The sequence below is a fragment of the Sceloporus occidentalis genome, unplaced genomic scaffold (assembly GCF_023333645.1).
Source record: "Sceloporus occidentalis isolate IW3139 unplaced genomic scaffold, rSceOcc1.0.p SCAF_10, whole genome shotgun sequence".
NCBI classification, from domain to species: domain Eukaryota; kingdom Metazoa; phylum Chordata; class Lepidosauria; order Squamata; family Phrynosomatidae; genus Sceloporus; species Sceloporus occidentalis.
This window is the reverse complement of record NW_028316990.1, coordinates 21,513,957-21,537,479: the sequence shown is the minus strand read 5'-3', so window position 1 is coordinate 21,537,479 and position 23,523 is coordinate 21,513,957. Positions and strand designations below refer to the sequence as shown.

The window sequence follows — 23,523 nt, the reverse complement described above, 5'->3', positions numbered from 1 at the left end:
TGGGCACTGGGGCCAGGACCAAGAGAAATGGAGGCTCAGTCCGCTTTTCAGAGCAAGATGTTGGGATAAAGAAGGCCACATTTCCCCGAAAGGACAGGAGCCATCCATCCACGGCAGAAGAGCCTTTAAACCCGCCATTTGGCAATGTGACTTGTAGCCCTTTTGTCGAGGAGGAAAACATCTAGCTTCTTATATTTTGTCGTCGTTGTTATTATTCCTATTATTAGTTATTTGTCCTCCACCTTTTCCCCCAAGAACTGGGAGCCAAGGTCTTTTACAAATTAAAAATGCAATACCGCTAAAACTATGCAAAACAACATTAAGTGAAATTAGAATACCAAAACGTAAACCACATCCATCTCCTTTGCGATATCCTGATTAGACTTCTGGAAATGGATTTCGCGGATAGTAAAAGAGCAAGAAGTGAAACCCCGCAGCGCCCCTTGGTCCTGGGCATTCAGGCATTTGGGCATCTGTTTCCGCAGCCCAGGCAGCCACCAATAAATCCCAGAGTGGAGGCCTCGATCACGCATTTTATTTTCCTTAAAATATGTGTGTTACAAAGGCATGTTCAGGGCATGCATTGCTAGCCTAGAAGGACATTTTGGGTGAATTAACATGGGGAGCATGATGGTGGGTTTCCATGGCTGAGCTAGGATTTGAACCCTGCTCTCCAGAGCCACACTCCAATGCTCAAACTATGCTCTAAACACTAAAGATACCTTTTAAAAAGCATTCCTCAAAGCTGAATCCTTTTTTAAAAATTGCAATGCCTGTATTTTAATGCCCCCTCCCCCCCCGATTTCTAAGTCATGGAAGATTTATGCAAGGATGGACTCTATTGAGGAGGGGTCCCACTTTCTTCCACCCATCCATTGCTTCTGGAGAATGGCAGACTCTCAGCCAAGGCTAAAGTATTACTAAGAGAGAGAGATGTGACCAGGATTTTTGGACAGGGAGGCCTCCAAACCAAAGACATCCCCAACAGAGAGCTGCATGTGGGGCTGGTCTCCTCTCCCAGCCCTCAGCTTGGCTTGAGGCATCCATTTTGGCTGAGGTTCCTCCATCTTGTGCCTTCCAGCCATGCCCTTAGCGATGCCATAAAGAAGCCACCAACATGGACCAGGATCTTGTCCTTTTGGGCCAGTCTCCGCTTGGCACGACTGTAGCCCATCCTGGCACCTAGGTTGCCGCCGTAGAAGGGATGCGCTGCCCATCCTCTTCCCTGGGCTAGCTTTGACCTTCACATGGCCTCCAGCCCCATCCACACACGGAGGGTCAATACCGGCACGTGGTCTGACAAAACAAGCTGTCGCTGCCAATTAACACGCCGGGCTTAATAATCTGCTCCTGGGGCTCTCATTGCCACAAAGAGGTGCCAGTTTGCAAAGAACGAGCCTTTGCGGCTCCAGCCCTTGGGCTCTCCTTGGGACACTGGGGCCAAAGTCAAACTACGGAGAGATCTGGGGATAGCACAAAGTGTGAAAGCCTGGCATGGCCCCCAGGGAACAATGTTGTTGGCATAATGGGCACAGCAGCGTAAGAGTCCCTGGGTGCCTTCATGCAGGATGCCCCAACATGCTCCGGGGTGAAAGAAGGCTCCTGGTCCCATAAGCAGGTGGAAGGGCTTTGCCTCTCTCAGCACTGGGCCAAGATGCTTGGCTGCATGAAGAGGAAAAGATGGCAGTCCTTGCAAGCCTTCGGTCTTGCTTCAGTCCTGGCATTGGCATACCTCCCATCAAAGCTGAAGGCAAGCTATCTGGGGAAGATGCCTGCTTTTCTGCTTTCAACTTCTGCAAATGCAGAAATAGTAAGCCTTTCTTATCTGAGCAGCCCACCCAGTATACTGGGCACATAGAGGGTGAGAAGAAGCTGCTCAGGCTCGGAAGCCTGTGTGATGAAAACATATGCACACAATTACACTATACATTGAGCTAAAGTTAAATCACTTTTAATGACAATGGCTTCACCTCAAGGAGGACTCTTGGAATTAAGAAATTTGAAAGGAACAGGCTTAACAACAGTTGCTTCCAGCCTTGGGAACAGCCATCAGAATTAAAGAAGGAACATATTTAGTTTTTTTGTGGGTTTTTCAGGCTATATGGCCATGTTCTATAAGAGTTGCTGGCGAAATGTCAGGAATAAACTCTTCTAGAACATGGCCACTGCCTGAAAAACCCAGAAAAAACTATGGATGTCGGCCATGAAAGCCTTCGACTTCACAAGGGAACATATGCTTTCTTAATATAAAAGCAGCAACACGGTCCCTGAAAACTCATGCCAACATCAACAACCGACAGAGTAGAAGTATCCTAAATATTAAAATACAAAATAAAATTGTGCCTGGCTCCTAAAGGCAGGGAGAAGGTGCCCTCCATAGAAACCAAGGCTGGACATTACCAAAGCATGGACCATGGCAGCCAAAGCATCTCACTGCGGAAGGGGATGTTCCAAAGCGCACTGAATGACTGGAGTTTCGTCTGCTTGGATTCTGGCAGCCCAACGCAGAGGGTTTTCTCTTCATTCTTGGTGTATCTCTTCTAATGGTCAGAATACAGCCTTTACACATGAATGTTGTAATAAATGTTAAATGACACTGTGTTGTTTTAAAAAAATAGCCACGGTTTTAGTGGTGAAATCAGGGTGTGACATTTTCTCCCTGGGGAACGCTGAGTCTCTAATTTCTCAGCAGAGGTTTTGACATTTTATGTTTTTGCCATTCCCAACTGATTTTTCCATATTAATCTCAGGATCTCTGCACACAGGCTTTGAGAAAATGAGTAACAGATGGCTCAGTCAAGAGTCTCTCAACCCACAATCTGAGGGAACAGCCTGAACAAAAGGAGTGTGCAGCAGAGACAACATGACACCGCTTCAAAACACAAGAGTTTCACCCAAAAGGATTCAGCTGGAAGGTCACTAAGGGCCCCTCTTTGGATGGGTGCGCCCAGAAAGGGGCTTCATCCATGACAAAGATTGGGAAAGACGATGAGGGAAGGTACCAAGTATTGAAAATCAGGCTTTCCCATAGCAAACAAGCGGTACTAAGAGTCAGAGGGTGGAAAAGGCAGGAATCAAATGAAAAAAACTAATCCATTAGATCACTCATAGATGCAGGAAGCACAAATTCTGAAGCAGATGAAGCCACAAATTGGAAGATCAACGACAGGAGGTTTAACCCCATCCAGTTTAGTCCAAACACTCAATTAGGATTACATGAGGAACCATCTGGCCTCATGCAGCCCCATGGATGGACCCACGATGGGACGCCTCTGTCGGCGTAACTAGGAAATCTGCAGATGCACACAGCTACAGACCACAGATTTCAGAGATTCGGCCTTCACAGACAGAGGTAGTGAAGTCAGTGTTTGCTTTAAAAGGCTCTCTTTACCACGTAATCCTAATTAAATTACAGAGATATCCTGAGCAGCAGATTTTAAAAACTTCATACAATTACAACAGCATGGCACTCTATGGATCATGGACCAGGGATTAAAACTCTGCAACAGCCCATGGGAATGCAGAAGGCCATGCATACAGCAAGCTCAGCCACTTTAAATGGATGGCTTTTCCGAATGCATCCCAGCAGAAACAGCTCCATCAGCACTGGGAGCGGCCAGGGAGCCTTCACCAAAAGACCCTTCCCTGGGGAAACTAGACCAGCAAAGCACCGCTTGGACTGGGACAGGGGCTTAGCTGAGATGGGCTTTTGACAGACATCACTCACAAGCATGGAGGGGCATGTTCAAATATCTACGCTACTTTTCCTGCCCAGGACAGGCTACTTTCCTAGCAAATGAAATCAAATATCCATGACAGGATAACCAACAAGTGATCCTCCAAATGCTGTTGGAGTCTGACTCCCATCAGCCCCAGCCAATATAGCCAATGGTCAAGGATAGCAAGAACTGCAGTCCAACAACATCCGGAGGACTATGTGTTCTTTCTCTGTGACAAAAGAGAAAACTTAGAAAGGGTATACAATATACCAGCATTCCAGCTATCTAACAAAGAAGATTTCCAGAAGCAAACTCATTTGCCTGGAAGCAGTGTCTGTGTGGGACTGGAGATATTAAACTGTTCCTTCCTCTCCTGGAATATTTGTGCCTGATGTTTTGTTTCCACTCAGCTGCAAAACAGAAATGTCTGGCATAACATCTTCAGGTGAGGAGAGAGTGCCCACAGCCCACATGGTGTTTTCTATGAGCGTCCTTCTTTGTCTCTTCCAGCCCCAGCAAGCGTCTCCCACGGAGGCCCCTCAGCTGTCCAAATCGCTAAACTTCCTCTTCCTGTAGTTCTGGACCAGGCTGGAGGCTGTGATTTGAGAGGCATGCCCCATTTCCCAGCCCTGGAAGTCATTCAGTCCTTTCTGGCCGGCTTGAAATAAGCCGCGCTCCAACTCATCCAGCCGGGCCACTAAGGCAGACGTGTCTTCATTGAAAGCATTCTGGGAAGAGTCCATGATGCGACGGAACCGGCCAATGAATGTCTACAAAGGGAAAAGAGAGTTAGAGGGGAAGCCGGTCTTTTTGGCCTCAAGCGGCCAACATCTTGTGCAGCCAAGGACGGTCCAGGCTGCCTCTCTCTGGCGGCCAACATGGGGCCAGGTGGCCATTCTGCCCAGGCCACAGACCCTGTGCACATGGTTTTACAGCACATCCGCATTTAGTGTGTCTATAGGTCCTCCAAGCAGCCAGGCTATGTTTTCATTCAGCCTTTGCAAAGGAATTTCTTCTCAACAGGCTTAACTCTTTGTCTGGCTCAAGGCTATGAAATTCTGGGAGTTGGAGTATGTTGTGGGGCCCAGAGCAGAGCGCCATTCCACTCTGGGCCCACAACCAACTCCCAGAATCCCATAGCCTTGAGCCACGGCAGTTAAAGTGGTGTCAAACCGGATTATCCCTGCTGTGCAGATGCAGCCACACTTAACAGGGCTCTCTTTTGCCTGGGCTCTATAGAGAATTCTGAACAGCGCCATTATTCCTTTCTGATTATTGGGCACAAACTGAGAGTCCGGCTGCAAAGCAAAGCAAAGCAGGGAAGAGGAAGCAAAGTGTGGGGCTTTACCTGCAATACAGTCTGAGCCAGCTGGGCGTTTTCGGGGCCGTCGAAGTGTAGCATCTGGGAGCCAAACCCATAGTAGTAAGGCCCCAGTTTGTGGAGGTCGACCACGTTGGCGTCTGCGCTGAAGACGGTGCGCCAGCTCCCCTTGTAGACGGCGGGCAGCTCCACAGAAAGGACCCGCTGCTTGCTGTCGTAGAGGCCTTTGGCCAGCCACAGAGGCAGCTCCAGCTTGGTGCCCTGGAAGGGAAGGCAGAGAGAGGAGGGTCCACACTACAGTTCCCAAAATGCCACACCCCAGGAGTCATGGCAGCCAACAGTGGTGCCAAACTTTGTTTCCTGCAGTGTGGATACGGTCCTAGCCTCTGATCATTGGCCTCCAGCGAACATTACAGGTCTGGGGGATGCTGAGACTTAGAGTCCAAAAAGATACTTCTCTTAGCCCTGCAGCTCTTCCTATATTGCTTCAAATGGAAGGGGGGAAGACGAACTCGCGATCTCCACACGGGAAACTAGGAGCGGGTCACTCTTTAAAAGTCATAGCTCTATGCGAGGAGGAAAACAGAAGCCGCTAGAAAACCCCGTCGTCACTTCCGTCCCGGGCGCCGCCGGGAGTTGTAGTCCTTACCTCAGGAAGCGCGTCTTGGGCCGCGGCGGCGCTGGCTTTTCCCAGGACTGCAGCCAAGCGGGGGAAGGCGGCCTCGGCGCGGCAGGGCAGCCTCTCCTGCGACATGAGGATGTCGGCCAGCGAGAGGAAGCTCTCCTCGGGGCCCAGCCCGGCTTCCACCGGAGAGTAGGCCTCGGCCATCGCGCCGCCGTAGCCTCAGCCGCGCGCCACGCTCGGCACTGCGCATGCTCAGTGCGCTTTTCTCTCCCGCCCTCCGGGCCTTTCGCTAGTTCTCAGTGCGCAGGCGCAGAGGCGGAGGGAGCGCGCCTGCGCAACAGCAGCTCTCCTAGACTGGCTCTTTTTAGGTGTTCAGAGCACCCCACTTATTTCCGGCTTATTTCCCGCCTTTTATTTTCTCCTTGCAAACCCAAACCAAGAGCCCTCCAGAGGCAGTCTCTCCCAGCATCCTAGGCTGCAGAATTAATGCACGTTGATACCTCTTTAACTGCCCTGGCTCAGTGTATGGAACCCTGGGATTTGCAGTTTTTTGTGGCACCAGAGCCCTCTCTGACAGAAGGCTGAATAATGTCTCACAAAACTACAATTCCCAGCATTCCACAGCATTGAGGCAGGGCAGGGCACTTCAAGCGGGTCCAACCAGAGCCTTCCTGCAGCGTGGATGCAACCTCAGCCATTTGAAGCAAGGTGCAGGCAAACATCGTTATCAAGCCTTGAAACACATTCAGGCTGTCAGCAATGTTTTGAACCCTTCGTTTACCTCATTCATTCATGAATTCATTAAATTCAAATAATATCAAACTTTAGTAGCGCCAGTGGCTTTTTGAAAGCGCCTCCGACACACTTCCAGGGCAGCCCTTTCCGGCTGGTTCCCCCCTCGAGTTTAATGAGAAAATAGAAGGCACAGGCAGGTGCTTAATGTGCAGTCATGTCCTCCATTTGTCCTATGGTGGGTTCCTTAATGCGCAATCCTGCCCATGTTGGTTGGCGGGAGTGATGGGAATTCTAGTCCCAAACTCAGGCCTGTTACAGACAGCCAAAATAAAGCTGCTTTGAGTCACAGTGGAGGTATGGTGTTTCAATGATGCACGCGTCCTAAGAGTCCAGAAGCCGCACCACAGCCACGCTCCAGTCCTTAGGGATGGAGCGTGGCTTTGGGTGCGACTTCTGGACTCTTAGGACGCATGCATCACTGAAACACCATACCTCCACTATGACTCAAAGCAGCTTTATTTTGGCTGTCTGTAACAGGCCTCAGTCTCTGAATTAGCGCTAAGGGCACCCCACCTTCTTTCCCTATTGCTCTGGAGCGCCCTCTGGCGGCGGCAACAGGAAGGACGACTTCTCCCCTCGAGGCTCCCGTTCCTCCTTGCTCTTTGTCAGGCGCCCTACCTACTCTGCTGCACATGCGCAGGATGAGGCAATTGGCGTCATCGCTCTCCCTTTTATCCCACGTTCCAAAGACGGCGACAACTATTTCAAACTCACCAACGATTCAAGGATTGGCACCAGTCCAGGGACCAGCACTTTAATAATAATAATAATAATAATAATAATAATAATAATAATAATTTTTGTTTCCTGGCTGCCTCTCCTCTCTGCTTTAGAGTCCGGACTGAAACCCAGAGGAGATTCTCCACTTCGCTGACATTAAAGGCCATCTCTATCAAACAAAAATGCACAAAAATTGTTGTTGTTGGTATTCCTAAAGTATTGCCTTGTCTTCTGCCTCCAAGTCGATGTCTTTAAGGCCCGGTCCATCTTTCTTTTCACCAGTTCAACGGTCAGGGAGTGTTTCGCACCCGCCACCACCTTCGGAGGAAAGAGCAATATAAAGAGACATTAGTATTTCTGCCATGCCATTGCTTTACTTTTAACCTTTTATATAGGAGGGAATGACCCTCGGTTCTTGCCTTCAAAAGAAATCTCGACCGAGAATCGAGAAAGGCGCTTTAGGGATGACTTCAGGCATTGAAAGGCTGGGATTATCCTCATTTGAGAAGAGACTATTATGGAAAAGCAGCCAAATTTTGGTTTAAAACTATGGGCAATACTGAGACATCATCCTTCAGCCTTGATAGGGTCCTGCATTTAGATGGGGTTTGTCCATGTGAGGATAAGCCATTGCTTTCCATGTGCAAAAAGAAAGACATTGCAGTCGCTCCTCACAACCACTAAGCAACCCACAATGGGAATGGATCCGCAGACCAGGCTAAAAACAAGACGCCAGGTAGGAAAACAGCAGGACTAAAACGGCCCCAAATGAATAATAAATAAATAATAGAAATAATAAATAAAACAGTAAATGACTGTCCATGGGATCCTGGGCCCTCTTCTCCAGCCCCATGAATGGATTTTCTTCCCATCATCTTTCTTAACTGTCCCTCTCTTACATCCATCCATGGGAATGGAGAACACAGTGGCTTGTACGATCCCAACTTTTGTGCTGAGTTGTATTTAATTTTAGGATCTTTTCTAGTTCTTTCATAGCCACTTTTCCCCATTCTTAATCCCCTTCGGATGGCACATAGTCTCCATTTCTATCAGAGTTTGATCCCAGGTATGAGAACTCTTTTACTACATATTTCTATTTCTTCATTGTCTCACTTGAACTTGGAAAGGTCCGCAGTGGTCATTGTTCTTGTTTTCTTTACGTTCAACATTAAGCCCTTTCTTCCTTGATCTTCCTTAGAAGGTGTTGTGGGTCTGTGAGGTTTTCTGCTAGGATGATGGTGCAATCTGCGTATCTTCGATTCTTGATATTCCTTCCTCCTATTCCCACTCTTCCCTCTTCCATGTCCAAGCCTGCTTTCCTTACAATAAGTTGAACAGATATGGTGAAAGGATGCAGCCTTGTCTGACTCCTTTCCCAACTGGGAGCCATTCTGTTTCTCTGAAATCTCTTCTAACAGTAGCCTCTTGTTCCAAGTACCGATTCCTCATCAGGACTATCACATGCGTTGGCACTCCCATGTCTTTCAAAGTCTTTGCAGTCAAAGTCTTGACAATCTGTGCCCCTCCAAAAAGGTCTCCAGGGCCAGAGAATGCCCCCCTGAGACCCACCACAGATCTTCATTTAGGGGAAATGAGTGACTGATACAAATTTGCTGGCTCCACCACAGCCGCCTTGGAATTCCATATAGGAGGACCCTTGCTGGGTGCAGGATTCGAATTCAGCCGGCAGATGGCAGCCCAGGCCACCTTTTCCCTTGTTGGCTCACTGGCCCCATGATAAGCCTCTTAGTCCAGCGATGCTACTGTTTTGACAGTGACTGACTTCTTGACACACATACATCCCTTTCCCCATCTTTCTCTCTCTCTGTATGTCCCTTCAAGTCACCTGTTGACTTATGAGGACCCTATCAATTTCCTAGGGTTTCCACAGAATGAGAGATGATTTCCCTTGAACCCTAGAATTGGCAGGGACCCCAAGGGCCATCCAATCCAATCCCCTTCTGCCATGTAGGAAGACACAATCCAAACACTGCCGATATAGGGCCACCCAGCCTCCAAAGAAGGAGACTCTGCCACCCGGCAAGGCAGCATCTTCCACTCCCAAACAGCTCTTACCATCAGGAATGTTTTCCCTAATGCACCATTTCCTTCCCCTAAAACACAGCCTAGCAGCCCCTGGCGTTCACTGTTGGCCTCCGATCCAAGTACTAACCAATGCTGGCCATGCTTAGCTTCCCAGATCAGATGGGATCTGGTGCTGTCAGGGTATTGAGATTGCAGAAAGTTAATTCCCTTCTTCTTTACCTCTTAGGAGTCAGTCTTCAGCTTCATGCCAAGACACAGCTTCCTTCTCTCCTTGGACTGGTTCCTGGCACCATTCCCCAAAGGATATCTTCTACGGTTCAGAAGTCTGGGAACCCTCCTGAGGGAAGCAGCCTCCCCAAACTCAGCCTCCCTTCCCTGAAAAGAGGAATGCACTCCTTCACCTGGTAAAGTCAGCTGCAGTTATTATTTTTCTCCCCATTCAAGACCAACCAAACAGCACCACCCAAATTCTTTTCATTCCAGCCGGTGGCTCAAAGCATTGGGTGAGCTCCTATGTCACATTTGCGTTGTGTAAATCTACACTCACGCCCTTAACGCACTGGTTGCGCTGCATTACCCTCCTGCCGAACACCAGCATTATGCTACTAATTTTCTGTCTGCCAATGGGTCTGTTACTTTTTCCCTTGTGCATTGAGGGATAATGCACAAAGGCAGTTTCTGCAACCCCAGAGCATCAAATGGTGCATTGAAGGCACTGATGGGTAGCCGCACACTATCCAACAATGTGTAGTGTGCAATGTGGAGTCCTGTTGCCTAGTCCAACTGGGAGGAGACCAAATCAGTTGCTGAACTGTGTCTTGTTACAAGGGTAGATAATAGTAATAATAATAATTATTATTTGTATCCCGCTTCTCCAAAAAGGCTCTCGGACATGGAAAGCAGCCCTGTTTGGGGAGCAATGATGGGAACAGTCTACTTCAGAGTCTTTTACTGGAAGCTTTTTTATACAGAGATTGGATGCCCACCTTATACTTATGTATTTATTTACTATCCCTCCTTTCTTTCAGCATGGGACCCAAGGCAGCCTCTCAGGGACGCTGCGGCCGAGGGTTTCCTGCACCGGCAATTGGTTAATACTGGATCAGTGAGTCTCAAACTTTGGTCGTCTGGATGTTTCGGACTTCAGTTCCCAGAATCCCTGACTGCTGGCCAAGCTGCTTGGGCTTTCTTGAAGCCCAAAACAGCTGGAGGACCAAAGTTTGGGAATCCCTGCACTAGATGACCCTTTGGAGGGGGGGCTCTGCTTTTATCCTTCTGTGTAGCTTTCTGGCCTTCCATGTCTCTGCTGTAAAATTATTTGCTGACCAGGGCAATATATGCCACATAGCTTGCTATTCATACTCTCTTGGGGCCATATGCCCACCGGTCAGCAGCTTTCTGTCTAGCAACAAATACCTCAAAGCCACTTATTTGCAATGGGAGCTGGACAATGGGGCCCTTCCTGCCCCGATGGCTGGGAAAGACTGCATTAGTGGCCTGCATTTTTAAAAGAACCGTGGTCCGTCTGTGAGGAGCGCACACCAGCAGGCTCCTGGGAAAGTGCGCGAGGCCTTCGTTTGCTCCCAAATTGCCAGTGTGAGAAATAGATGCGGACCAAAGCACATCTGGCTTGTCCACTAAAGCATATTGATACAAATGTAATGATGTTAGGATGGCCTCTTGACATTTGGGAAGCATTTGACAATTTGTGGTTGCAGTTTTTTTAATGTGTTGGTGTGGTCTGTTTGCGCGATGTGTGTGTTGTTGGCTATATTGCTACTTCATTTATGTGGAAAAGTAATAAACGTATTTGTTTCAAAACCCCAGACCTGTTGCCTTTACTTGCTGAATTTTGGAAGGATCCAGACTCTCTCCCTCTTTATTATTATTATTATTATTATTATCACTATTACTATTATTACTATTTTTATATTATTATAAGGACAGGCTGGGATGTTGTACCATTTCAAAAAAAGCTTGATACAGATATATATATATATATATATATGTATTTTATTATTTTAATCTGTTTTAATATTGTAACAATTTAATTCCTTTTTAATGTACTTTTTCCCTTTGTTTTTAACTGTACTGTTTTTTAATGTTGTGAAGCCGCTCTGAGCCCCAGAATACAAATAAAAAGTATTATTTATTAATATAAATATTTATTATTATTATTATTATTATTTTCTTATATCCTGCCTTTCTCCCAATATAGAGACTCAAGGCGGCGAACAATAAGTATAAATGCAATTTAAAAACAGTATATTAAATATATATGAATACAACATTAAAAAATACTCAATTGAATGATTTTAAGAGTTAAAACAGTTATCACTTTAAAATATAACACGTTAAAAATACAAACCATTGAAATTCATATAGGAAAGGCTGCCTCCACACTGCAGAAATAACGGGGGGTTCTGTAGTTTTGTGAGATACTTAGCCTTTTCGGGGCGGGACTACAAGACCCATCATGCACTGCCAGTGGGGCTTCCGCCTTTTCCCTCCCCTGGATGATAGGATTCCATCACAGTCTTTCTCAGAAGAGGATTCTGGGAGTTGTAGTTCCCCTTTTCTTTACTCTTCCTTTATTTTCACATGTGGCCCCGCCCCTTCATCCATACCCCGCCCCCTGAGAGGCGTCGACTCCTCCCTCCTGTCATTCTGTCGCTTGAGCCCCGCCCACTCAGGCCCTCCCTGGTTTCCGCCTGACGTTCTGCCTCATAAACCCCGCCCTTCCTCAACGTCGTCTCCCGATTGGTCCCTCCCTTTCTGTCACTCCTCGCCGATAAGCCCCGCCTCCTCCTCGCCTCCCGATTGGCTCCACCGCCCACTGCTGCCTGTCCTTCCCAGCCTCAGCCTCGCGATTGGCTCCGCCCCGTTTTAGCCCCTCCCCTGGCGCCCGGCTGAGGAGAATCCGCCGCTCCTCCCGCCGCCGCCGCCGCCAGTGTCGCCTCCGCCGCGGAGCGCAGCCGACGCCCCTCCGCTTCGTCCGTCGAGCGAAGTAAGCCCGGGAGGGAAGGAAGGAGGGAGAAGGGAGCGGGGCGGCGTCGCGAGGGGCCTTTTTCCTGTCAGGGAGCGCCCTCTCTCTCTCTCGGTGCGTCGTTCCTGAAGAGACTCTCGAGGGAGGGAGGCCTCAGGGGCCTCTGGGCCTGGAAGGGCTTTCGCCGCCGGCGCCTCTCGCGAGACGGAGCCTCACCAGGCCGCCCCACGAAGGACGGAGGGAAGGAGGGCGAGCGGGGTCTGCAGCCCACCGCCGCCGCCCCACGACCGAGGGAGGGGTCTCTCTCTCTCTCTCTCGGGGGAAGGAAGGAAGGAGGAGGAAGCCGGGCGGAGAAGGCTAGGCTTGGGCTTAGCTTGACCCGGTCCTTGTATTATGTGGAGATAGATAGATACATACATGTCTCCACATACACAGACAGGGCCAAGTGTGTCTCTCTCTGTGTGTATATCTCTCTTTATAGCGCGTGTCTGTGTATTGTGTTGTGTGTTTCTATATAGTGTATACGTCTGCGTGCATATATTGGATATATATATATATATATATATATATATAAAGTGTATGGATATACACATGTATAATGCCTTTGTGTGTGTGTGTGTGTGTATATATATATATATATACAGTATATATATAGGTATATATATATATATACAGTATAGAGAGAGAGAGAGAGAGAGAGAGAGATAATGCCTCTCTGTGTGTATATTGTGTATGTGTGAGGATATATATATATACATATATATGGGTGTGTGTGTACTGTGTGTGTGTGTATATATATATATATATATAATGCCTGTGCGTGTATCTCTATATAATGTGTGTATATAGTGCCCCTGTGTGTGTATAGTGCCTGTGTTGATATGTATCTACATGGTATCTATGGCATCTCCTTGGCCTTCCTGGCCTGTGCCTCAATCCCCTTTTTCCCTGAAGGGAAAGGGGTCCATTTGGGTGCCTTTGGGGGGCTCTGGGCTGGAGGGCGCCTGCCCTGGATTCTGGGGCAGCATCTCCTCTTCTTGTCAGAGGAAGGGATCCCCAAGGAAGGAAGGAAGGAAGGCAGCTGGGGAGCTCTTTCCAGAGGAGGAAACCCACACTGTGGCCATGCAGGCTTCACTCTCTCTCTCTCTCTCTGTGTGTAATATATATATATACACACACACACACACACACACACACCCCTGTGAAGGGGACAGACTGCCATGCGGGGCATCTTGGTGCCAGGCTCCCCAGGAGGGGACTGGCCCAGCTGCCTTGCTTCCTGGGGCCCTTCCTCAGAGGCATCTCACAAATCCAGGCATTTCAAAGGAAATAACAAGATTCCTCTAAAGTTGAGCTGACTCTACTTCAGGCAGAAGTAGCAACCCAGTCTGAGACGGCTTCAACTGCCGTGGCTCCTGGGAATTGTAGTGTACTGTGGCCCCGGAGCTCCTTCTGACAGAGAAGGCTCAATGTCGCAGAGTCCCCAGAGTCCCCTAGCATTGAGCCAGAGCAGTGACAGTGGTCTCAGACTCAGTTATTATTCCTGCAGTGTGTTTTGGACTGTGGTCAGGCACACATAGAGCACTTCTTTGCTCCTGCTTTTGTCAAAACGTGGACCTTCTTTGTGAATGTGATCTGCAGCTCTGCCTGCGGATTGAGGAGATGCCTAGATTCTGCCTTGACTGACAAAGAGAACTGAGTCCAGATTCACACAGGTATCTTTGTTGCGTCCTCCGAAACACCATCTCACACCCCAAATTGGGAACCCCTGCTAGTCTATAGCATAGACAAAAACAATGTACAGTAGACCCTTGTTATACGCTGGGGTTTGGTTCCAAGATCCACCGTGTATAACAAAATCCATGTATGCTCAAATCCCATTAAATATAATGACATAGCAAAATGGTGTCCCTTATAAAAAATGGAAGATCAAGGTAAATTTATACTTTTTGAACATTTTCAAACCGTGGATGCTTGAATCCGTGTATAAAAAATCCGTGTATAAGAAGGGCCGACTGTACACTCATCCCTCTACATTTGTGGCTTTGGTTATTCACGGGTTTTATTAATATGTTCTCTCTAGGAATCTCTAGGTCCTCCAGTGCAACTCTGTGGTCGACTTGAACCAAAAGTCTCACTGAAGGACCTATGGGGATTCCCAGAGAGAAGAGTCCACTAGGCCTTTGTAGCTTCTCCAGCGCAGTTCTGTGGCCAATGCCTGGCAGATGTTGATCATAGAGTTGCAGGGAAGGACCTAGAGAGAAGAGTCCACTAGGTCTTGGTAGCTCCTCCAGAGCATATTGTACCACTGTATGCGCTTTGGTGCCTTGCTTTGACTGCTGAGCATACATTGGAAGCTGTGAAATTGTTTGTTGTTGGATCTTATCTCTATCTTGTAGACCACTTTCAGAAGCCATGTCTCTTCGCTGATGCTTTTGACGGACGATTTTGTCATTTGAGAATCAAGAGTGCAGTATGTGTTTGAAGGGCAAAAGGGATTGAACCTAATCCCAAGGCTAAGTTCCAGTAAAACACGCTATTTGAATCTAAGAAAATGTGTTTAAAAGTTACTAGACATTGACACCGGTTGGGTTGCTGTGTTTTAAATGTTGGATGAGCCAAAGTATTGAAAAGGAAGTTGTGTTCTCATGGCTTCTTGGCTGTTATGGCCTAGTCTGGTCAAATCTTCATGAAAACCCTTGTACTTTACGCCTTTCCAATCCATAGTGAGCCAGCAAGCCATCATTCAAGTTTCTTTTTCACTTCACTTTACTTCTGTCTCTTCATAATTTGAAATTCACAGCAGGATTATGATTTTAGACGTTAAATTTAAATGTAATCTGATCAAAATAGTGAGTATTGCCATGCATTTAATAGCAGTATTGCAATGCTGTGCATTGCAAAATCTTGTTTGCTTCAACTGGCCATTTTGATGTTCTGCTGAATGTTTTTAGGTGCAGAAAACAAAACTAGTCTAATAATATTGCTTGTTAGACCAATAGACCAAGACTTGTTGCTTTTGGCAGCCTGTTTCTAAGGCTATTTCCACCGAGGTGGTTGTGTTTATCTGTTGTGAAACAAACAGTCTTGTGGAGCCTTGAAGACAGATTTAATATCCCCTAAGCTTTAATGAGTCCACTTCATCAGATGCATCGAGCCTTACTCACAGATTGGCAGCCACATATACATATATATGTATGACTGTGTATTTTGGGAAGGTGTTACATGGAAACGAAATGCAAGATAGACAGACAGTAACAATAATGTGTGAAAGCCTGTTTGTAGGATAGCTGCAGCAAAGATTAACAGAAGCAGCAGTGTCTCTGGCTACAGGAACATCCTGCCATTGTAAGGCTAATTCCACGTCTAGTGGGATGAAAACCCTATAATCTCAGTTCAGGCGCCAGATGATGGAAATAGCTCTCCTGACAAAGCGGGGCTCTGCCCTTTCATGCAGAAGCACACAGCAAAAGGATGGAGATGGTGGTCAGACTGAAATGAGTCTAGATAGGAAACCATGCAGATAAAGCCATATTTGTCACCATAAGTCAAAATGATTTGAAGGTACATAACACACATAAATATGGCATGTGCTTATATTCTGTCTTCTGTTTGTTAATTACATGAACGTAATCTAACCTGCAAGAGGCAGCGTGGCATAGTGGTTTGAGCGTTGCATTATATGGCCCTGGAGACCCAGGTTCGGCCATTAAATCCACTGGGTGATCTTGGGCAAGTCACACTCTCTCAGCCTCAGGGAAAGCAAACCTCCTCTGAACAAACCTTGCCAAGAAAGCCCCATGAGAGGTTTGCCAAAGGGTCTCTGTCATCTGGAAATAATGTGAAGGTGCACAACACACACTCGCACACAATCTAACCTGCAAGCATCTAGTTTGGCTTGTGAGTATGTACATCCAAGTACTGAGGTGTGCAATTAGTTCCTTTTGTGGTGGCGAATTTCTCAGGGAGTGAAGGACACATGCAGCCCTTCTGATGATGGTAGAATGGAAGTCCTAGCATCAAGTCAAGAGTGAGGGAGGCTAGGAGTTGCAGTCCAGGGTTATCTGGAGGGTGGCATGATTTCCACCTCTCTTATAGGAGGTATGCTGCTCTATCAGAAGATCTGACAGCTTGAACCTGATACTGCTGAGAGGGAATATACTGATAGCGGTGCCAATGCATCCTGGCTAAACTGGTGCTGTGATTTAGAATGAACATCCCAGGCCAAAGTGGCATGGATCCCAGTGTTACAGTTGGAAATGCTGACACCAAATATTGGAGAGTGATGGTATGACGTTGTTAAGTTACGGAAATTACCTTTGGGGCAATGCTATATGCATTGTAATTGTGAGACGTGGGTTCAAATGACTGGCCTGGGAAAAGAGAGATCTCTGCTTCATGTTTCTGTTTTGTAAAAAGGTATGGGGCAGTCGCTTTAAGGAGAAAATGTAACAGTGAATAAGATGTCAGCAGTAGTTCACTCAGAAAAGTATTCTGTGAATGATTGATGCTTGCTTCCTGGTGTGTGAAACATACTGGTAGTCACTATAATGTAGATTGGTATAACAGTCTGATGGTGTCAGTTGAGGAGGTTGTAGTGGCAGCAAAGAACATGCTGGCATCATATGTGTGTTTACTTGATCTACTTATAACCTTGGGCATGCTCTTGGGGACAAAGTGTCCCCCGCCCAAATCTTCCTTGCCCTTCTGTGTCTTTATAACTGCAAGTACTGTAAAACCATCTCTGATGGAGTGAAAAGGGAAGCAAAACTGCTCATTGGATCAACAGGATTGCTTGCTGCTTTCTTCTCTCCACGTAAGAGTACGCTCAGCCCTTTGCGTTTGTGGCTTTGACATTTCCAGATTTGATTATTTGCGGATTTGATTAATAGACTCTCCATAGGAATCCAGAGAAATTCTGCTGGAAGTTGGCCATAGAGTTGCACCAGAGGACCTAAAGATTCTTAGAGAAAACACTCCTCTAGGCATTTGTAGACCCTGCAACATGATTTTGTGGTCAAATCCTGGCAGATGTTGACCACAGAGTTCTGCTGGAGGACCTAGAAATTCCCAGAGAGGTGTTGTCTCGGGTTCAAAAGTACCGTTTATTCATTTGCATTCCCCCCCCTTTCCCAGGGGCCCTGTGGCCCTAACCCCAGCAAATGCAGAGGGACAAGTGTATGGAAATTATCTGTGAACACGAGAGTTGATGTTCCACATGCGCAGGACAGAGAGTTGCAGGGTTTGAATGAGGTTTGGCATGTTCTGCAATGAAGAATGAAGTTGTAGCACATGTTGGAAGGTACAGAAGCTGCAGACATAAGAAAGGATACGAGGTAACTGTACAAGCAACTATTGGAACCGCTGATAGACCTAAGGGTCTAAAATTGTCCACCCACGTATAGAAATGCCCAGCTGAATTAAATTCTGTATTGATTGTTTTTGTGTGCATGGAAGTAATTTCTGTGTATGAATGCCTATTATGCTTCGAAATCACTATGAATTATTGTGAATTACAAGGCCCAGGTCCCTCATCCATGCAGACTTGTGTGAAGACAGCTAAAGCGCAAAACTGAACTACGCTTGTAAAGAGAGAATATGCATACCATGAACATTGGGCCCTTGGTATCTGCTGGGGTTTGGTTCCAGGACCCCTGTGGATAGCAAAATCTGTGGATGCTCAAGTCCCATTAAATACATTGGCATAGTACAATGGTGCCCCTTACATAAAATAGCAAAATCAAGGTTTGCTTTTTGGAATTTATATGTATTTTTGAATATTTTCAAACCTGGACGCTTGAATCGGTGGATAAAAAAATCTGGGGATAAAGAGGGCTGACTATAATATGATGGATGCTTTTTCCTAGTCAGATCCCATAGGAGGGAATGCAGTCATTTTGAAGCAAAACATAACTCTTCAGTATTCACAATCTCTGTACAGGGGCACAATGTCCAGGAACCATAAGACCAAGTGGGAGCCGCCACCGGCCCGGTCACTCCAGCCGTTGTTGAGCAGCTCACACTCTCCTCCAACACGCAGTTGGAGAATGGATGCATTGTTAGGTTTATAGTTTCTTCCTATGGCTTGACAGAAGCAAGCCAGAGCACCAGCTGCTGCCATGTTCACATGAAGTTATAAACCGTGGAATGAAGCTTTGGGGTTTCCTTTCAGTTGTCCCGGTTGATAGTGGGGAAAGGTTGGGTAGCATGCATGCTCACAGTGCTTGTTGTCTTTAGGCTTGGTTCCTGTGGCTTCTTGGTTTAGGATTATGTCTTTACGGGGTCAACTCTTCTCCAGCAGCACGTCTCAAATGAGTTCGTTTTCTTCCCATCTGCCTTCTTCACTGCCCAGTTCTCGCATCCATACGTGGGGATGGGGAATACAATGGCTTGTATGAGTCTGACTTTTGTGCTGAGCTGTGTGTCTTTGCATTTTTGGATCTTTTCTGGTTCTTTCATGGCTGCCCTTCACATTCCTGTAGTGGTAGAATTCAAAGGTGTAGCCATGGTAGTCTGATTCCACAGACTAACATGGAATCAGCTGTGTCAGCCTTTGGGGGCTTCCAAAAAGATTTTGGGCAGACAAGACACAGCTTCCTGAATAGAAGCTGAGTATGAAAGAATGGAGACTCAATGCCTCACGTTTGTGGTGGAAGAAATGAAACAGACCCTGATTCCTGTGTGTGCTTTCCTTGTCTGTGTGGCGTGTTGATCCCAGCAAGATGGCTCTTGGTGCAATGCAGCAGTTGCCAGTGCAAGCCAGGCAAGAGACTGTGCTTGTCTGCAAGAATCGCACCGACTCCAGGCAAGCCAGAGCCATAGGCACCGAGGACCGTTCTGAGCGTGGCATTGCAAAGTCCGTAGCAGTTGTTCTGCACATCCGCCAGCCATGCTCTTGCGCTGAGAGCTCACCTCTGGCAGCATGTCACAGGCGGCCACGTTCCGGCACTCGCTCCCGTCTCTCACGCCGAGGCTGACAATAGCTAGGGAGATAAGAAAGGACAGCTTTTATCTCTCCTCCACCCTACCTTGGGGTTGGTGCTTTCAGAACCCTATAGATGTACATTCAGATTGTGTCTGAATCCAGCCACATGCTGTGCATTCAGCTGTGTTTTCAAGCACAGATCACTCGCGATGTGGAAACTCGTCTTACTAACATGAGGTCGGTTTCTCGCAGTGGATTGGTGTGTAAATAGAGTGGCCCAAATACTCTAAAGGCACCGGATTCTCTCTGATCTTGGAAGCTGTGCAGGGTCAGTCATGGTTAGTACCTGGGTGGGAGACTGCCAGCGAATACTGGGTGTTGCAGTCACTTTCAGAGAAGAATGAAATGAACCTTTATTCCTTTGTGATTTCCTTTTCTGTATTTCAGAGAAGAAAAGAACCTACAGAAGCACTTCTGAGTAGTCCCCACCTAAGAGAACCCATAAAAGTGGACAGGTGACTTGAAGGCACCCAAAGAGAGACACAGGATCACTGCTAGGTGATATGTGCTAATAATCTCTGGATGGCACCTCAGTTTTTTAGGGAGAGAGAGGCATCTGGAAGGTTCCCCGTTGAAGAAAGGCAAGGAAGTGCTTTCCCAGTTGCGTTGGTTTTAGCCTTTCATGTTCCTTAAAGTTTTTCTTCCTAAGATGTGCTTTCACGCTTGGTTGAGGTTGAGGAAAAGGCTTCATTGTTCTGCGCTCCTTGTTTTCCGATTTCGCCCTTGCTTGTTTGTGTGTGCAAACGCCAGATGCAATTCATTTTAATCTAAGTGGCACTGCCTGTCTCCCAGACCTGGCCTCCTTTTCTGGGGTCACTCTTTTTCTTTGTGTGTGTTTCTTTTACACAAGCAAGGAAATGCTGCTGCCGTTAATAGAAGATAACTTAGTTGCCTGGCTGCTTGACATTCATTCAGTGATTATTCAAAACGTTGATTAAATGTTGCAATGGTAGAAGTTATTTGGTGTACAATTCATTGGCAATTCTCTGCGGTGTAAATTAAGATGTGTATTTAAAAGCCCATCTAAAGTGGAGGACAAGATGTGAAGTAACAAAGTGAAGATGAATCAAGACACAACCGAGAGGTTTCCAGGCAGCACTAAGGCAGATCGAGGGGTGTAGTTTCAGCCTGTTTTGGGAAGCCAGTTTTGCAGTTGCATCCTCTAGCTTTGCAACTGAAATCCCAAAAGTGGGATTCAGAATAGCAATGGATCCTCAACCTTTAGTCTACTAGCTCTTCTGGACTTCATCCCCCAGAAGCCCCAGCCAGCATGGTCAATGGTGAGGAATTCTGGGAGGTGAAGTCCAAAACATCTGGGAGATTAAGGACCTGGAACCATTGTGTTTAGAGCATTGGCCAGTTTTAGTAGTTCATTGTAACCTTATTGGTTTTGTTCAGTTGTGAAAGGTTGTTCATAGAGATCCCTTGAGATTGCAATAGTGAGTACATTTCTATGCCGCTTAACCTGTCTGGATGTCGTAAAACATATGATTATGTTTTATGACATCCAGAGATTTGGAGCTTTTACTAAGATGTGGAGCTCCCAGGTGGCCTTGAGAAGTCTGCAGTGTGAATAGAAACACATGTCAGCCTGGACAGTGTCAGCGACAGGCTTCTATGAAGCTGAAGACTGTTTCTGAGCTTCAAATCGTGTTCTCAGAAATCGTCCAGATAATGTGTTTCTCCAATAGCAAGAAAATAAACGAATAATATGGACGCCTGTCGCAGGAACTGCTGTGATCCTTTCTTTCCATTGCATATCTCAATTACCATGATTCATGCCTTTGTCTCTATCAATGTGTATACAGCTGGAACATGAATCAGTGATTCCTCTTGTAGCTGAATATTGAAGAACAGGTCGAGGGGTCCGTTCTCATAACTATTCTTCTGAGTAGATTACTGTGTGAATGCTCCAAACAAATTAGTCCCACCAAAGACCTTGGTTGAAGGAACTCTAAAATGCTTAGTGCCATGTTGCAGTAGTAATGGGTTGAAATAAATGGGCATTTGGACTTTGCACAACATTCACAATCCACTGAAGAAAGCAATGTGTAAAATCAGGGGAAGGTAGGTGCGTTTTAAAGCTGTAGTCCTAAGCCTGCCACATTTTTGGTCTTTGCTCTACATAGTTTCTAACAGAACTGCTAATTGTTTGTTTATGGATAATAAAACATGCTAATTTTCTTATAATGACTTCATAGGGGCATAAATCCATCTTTAATGGTTTATAAATTGGGGCTATAATGTATTTGCAGTAACCTGACTGAAAAGGTAAACTATTTTTAGAGGGGGATTTACCTCATTGAGGGGAAAATGCTATTTGAAAATCAGCTTGGATTGTTATTTATTCCTCTGCTTTACTAGGTCAATTCCTATAGTTTAACATCATCTGAACCCATATAGGAGCTGCGACTACGGAAGTACAAGGAAGTAAAATGTGTTGGTGAAACCGATGTTTGTGTTGGTTGTAAAACCAGTGTAATCTACTAGAGCAGTGCTGTGTGAGCATTTGGTTGCTACAGGGATGTAAATCATGTTCAGGCATGCAGAAAAGGGAATCCTAAGAGAAGGTCCCTTCCTGTTTTTTAAAGGGCCGTTGTTCTCCAAAATAGCCTTTAAATGTTGAATTGTGGCCACTGTGCCAAGGCTTCTGGAGTTCAGCCAGCTGAGATCTGGCAGGAGAGATAAAATGACCCCTAGACCCACGTCTGCTCTGGTCCTGAAAGCTATGCAGGGTCAGTCCTGGTTGGTACTTGGGTGGGAAACTGCCAAGGAATACCAGACGCTGTAGGCTGGATTGTGGAGGAAGGAGCTGGCAAAAGCATCTCTGAGGATTCCTTGCCTACGAAAACCCTCTGAAACTAAGGGCACATGCACTCAGACCCACATCTGCTTTGCCCCCATTCACAAAGTTTAGAAAAAGGGTGAAGAGGGATGATGACAAATGTATGTAATATTACATACACATAGTGTAGCAAAAGGGTGCGTGGGATGTTTTCCCCCACTCTCTCATATATATATATATATATATATATATATATATAAAAGAGTCAAGCTGCCAGCTATGTGAGGAAAGCCCTGGGATGCCCTTCCCTTGAGAACTCATTCAGTGACTCATTTCTACAATCTTTGTAAGTTCAGTTAGCTAAGGGCTTGTTTATTCACTGTATTTTTTAAAAAGCAACCTGCTGTTTCCATACTTCTTGGAAACTGGAGCTCCTTTGATTCCTTTACCTCGCCTGATGGTTTCACAGATGTTAATGAAGATACTGATGGACCTTTGGGATAGGGTTTGAGAGTTGCTCAAGAGCGAGACTTGGAAGCCCTGGTCCCCCCTCTTTCTCTTCCCAAAGTCTATATGTGTTAAACATTCAATTTACTTAAATAAAACTGTTTTAATAAAATGTTAAAATGTGAATATGCATGAATGTGCGAATGAAAATATGCATACTAAATAAAACAAAATACAGTGGGCCTTTGTTATCCATTGGGGTTTGATCCCAGGATCCCCCGTGAATAACAAAATCTGTGGATGCTCAAGTCCATTTGCTATGCCATTGAATACAGTGGCATAGCAAAATGGTGTCCCGTATATAAAATGTCAAAATCAAGGTTTGCTGGTTGAAATTTATACTTTTTTGGAATATTTTCAAGCCGTTGCTGCTTGAATCCGTGGGGGGGGGGAAATCTGTGGATAAGGAGGGATGACTGCATTTTTATTCACTTACTATGTAGAGTTGGAGGGGGGCCGTGATGTTTGCATCTAGATGTAAAGAGGTGTCTCAAGGGAAAAAGTCTGAGTACCTCCATATTAACCTTATTTTAAAGAGGTAACAAGAAGCTCAGGGTGAAGGAGTCTATATCCCTGCCTGTATAAGCCTGGCTTTCCATATTCAAAGTGCTTCAGAGTGAGTGAGCAGAAGGGTGCTGTTGCATAGTTGTGGGCTTTTTGCAGGCCTTCGGTCTAATTGAGCCGGGATCTTTTGCTCTTCATCCCTAATCAGGGGCTGTTAGGAATTTGCCACTTAAAAGGGGTTTATTTTTAACACAATGAACTATCTTGAAACAATCCCTTAATTTGCCTCGGTGCTAATTGGTTCATAATTTCCAGAGTCCTTGGGAGCGGCTGCCACAGTGCTTCGTTATTTGTCTTTCCCTCTTTAAATCCAGGAGACAAGGGAGCGACTCTCTGGGCGCCAGCATTGCAACCCTGATCGCCGGATGCAAGCGCATGCTGTGGCTGCTGCGCATGATTTATAAACCAGAAGCCCAAGGATGGAAGAGTGTGTGTGTGTGTGTGTGTGTGTGTGTGTGAAGGCTGGCAGC

At 46.4% G+C, this 23,523-nt stretch overlaps 2 protein-coding genes and 1 long non-coding RNA gene across 3 annotated transcripts in view; 1 reads left to right on the top strand and 2 right to left on the bottom strand.

The window, feature by feature from the left end:
* Positions 1 to 1,929: 1,929 nt before the first annotated feature.
* On the bottom strand, positions 1,930 to 5,928 carry GINS3 (GINS complex subunit 3). Its single transcript, XM_089540425.1, has 3 exons — positions 5,690 to 5,928; positions 5,068 to 5,301; positions 1,930 to 4,489 (listed from the first exon to the last, which is right to left on the bottom strand). Exons 1-3 carry the CDS (start codon positions 5,867 to 5,869, stop codon positions 4,259 to 4,261), a joined length of 645 nt encoding a protein of 214 aa, XP_089396551.1. The 5' UTR covers positions 5,870 to 5,928; the 3' UTR covers positions 1,930 to 4,258.
* Positions 5,929 to 7,230: 1,302 nt separating this feature from the next.
* LOC149306112 (uncharacterized) lies at positions 7,231 to 11,817 on the bottom strand. Its single transcript, XR_016271711.1, has 3 exons — positions 11,595 to 11,817; positions 9,446 to 9,601; positions 7,231 to 7,498 (listed from the first exon to the last, which is right to left on the bottom strand). It is a non-coding gene; the product is annotated as an uncharacterized LOC149306112 (long non-coding RNA).
* Positions 11,818 to 12,142: 325 nt separating this feature from the next.
* Positions 12,143 to 23,523, top strand: part of LOC149306111 (granule associated Rac and RHOG effector protein 1-like) — a 49,322-nt gene continuing 37,941 nt past the window's right edge. The window contains exon 1 of the mRNA XM_089539680.1: positions 12,143 to 12,233. The gene's annotated coding sequence lies outside the window, so the exon portion shown is untranslated. The remainder of the gene's footprint in view (positions 12,234 to 23,523) is intronic.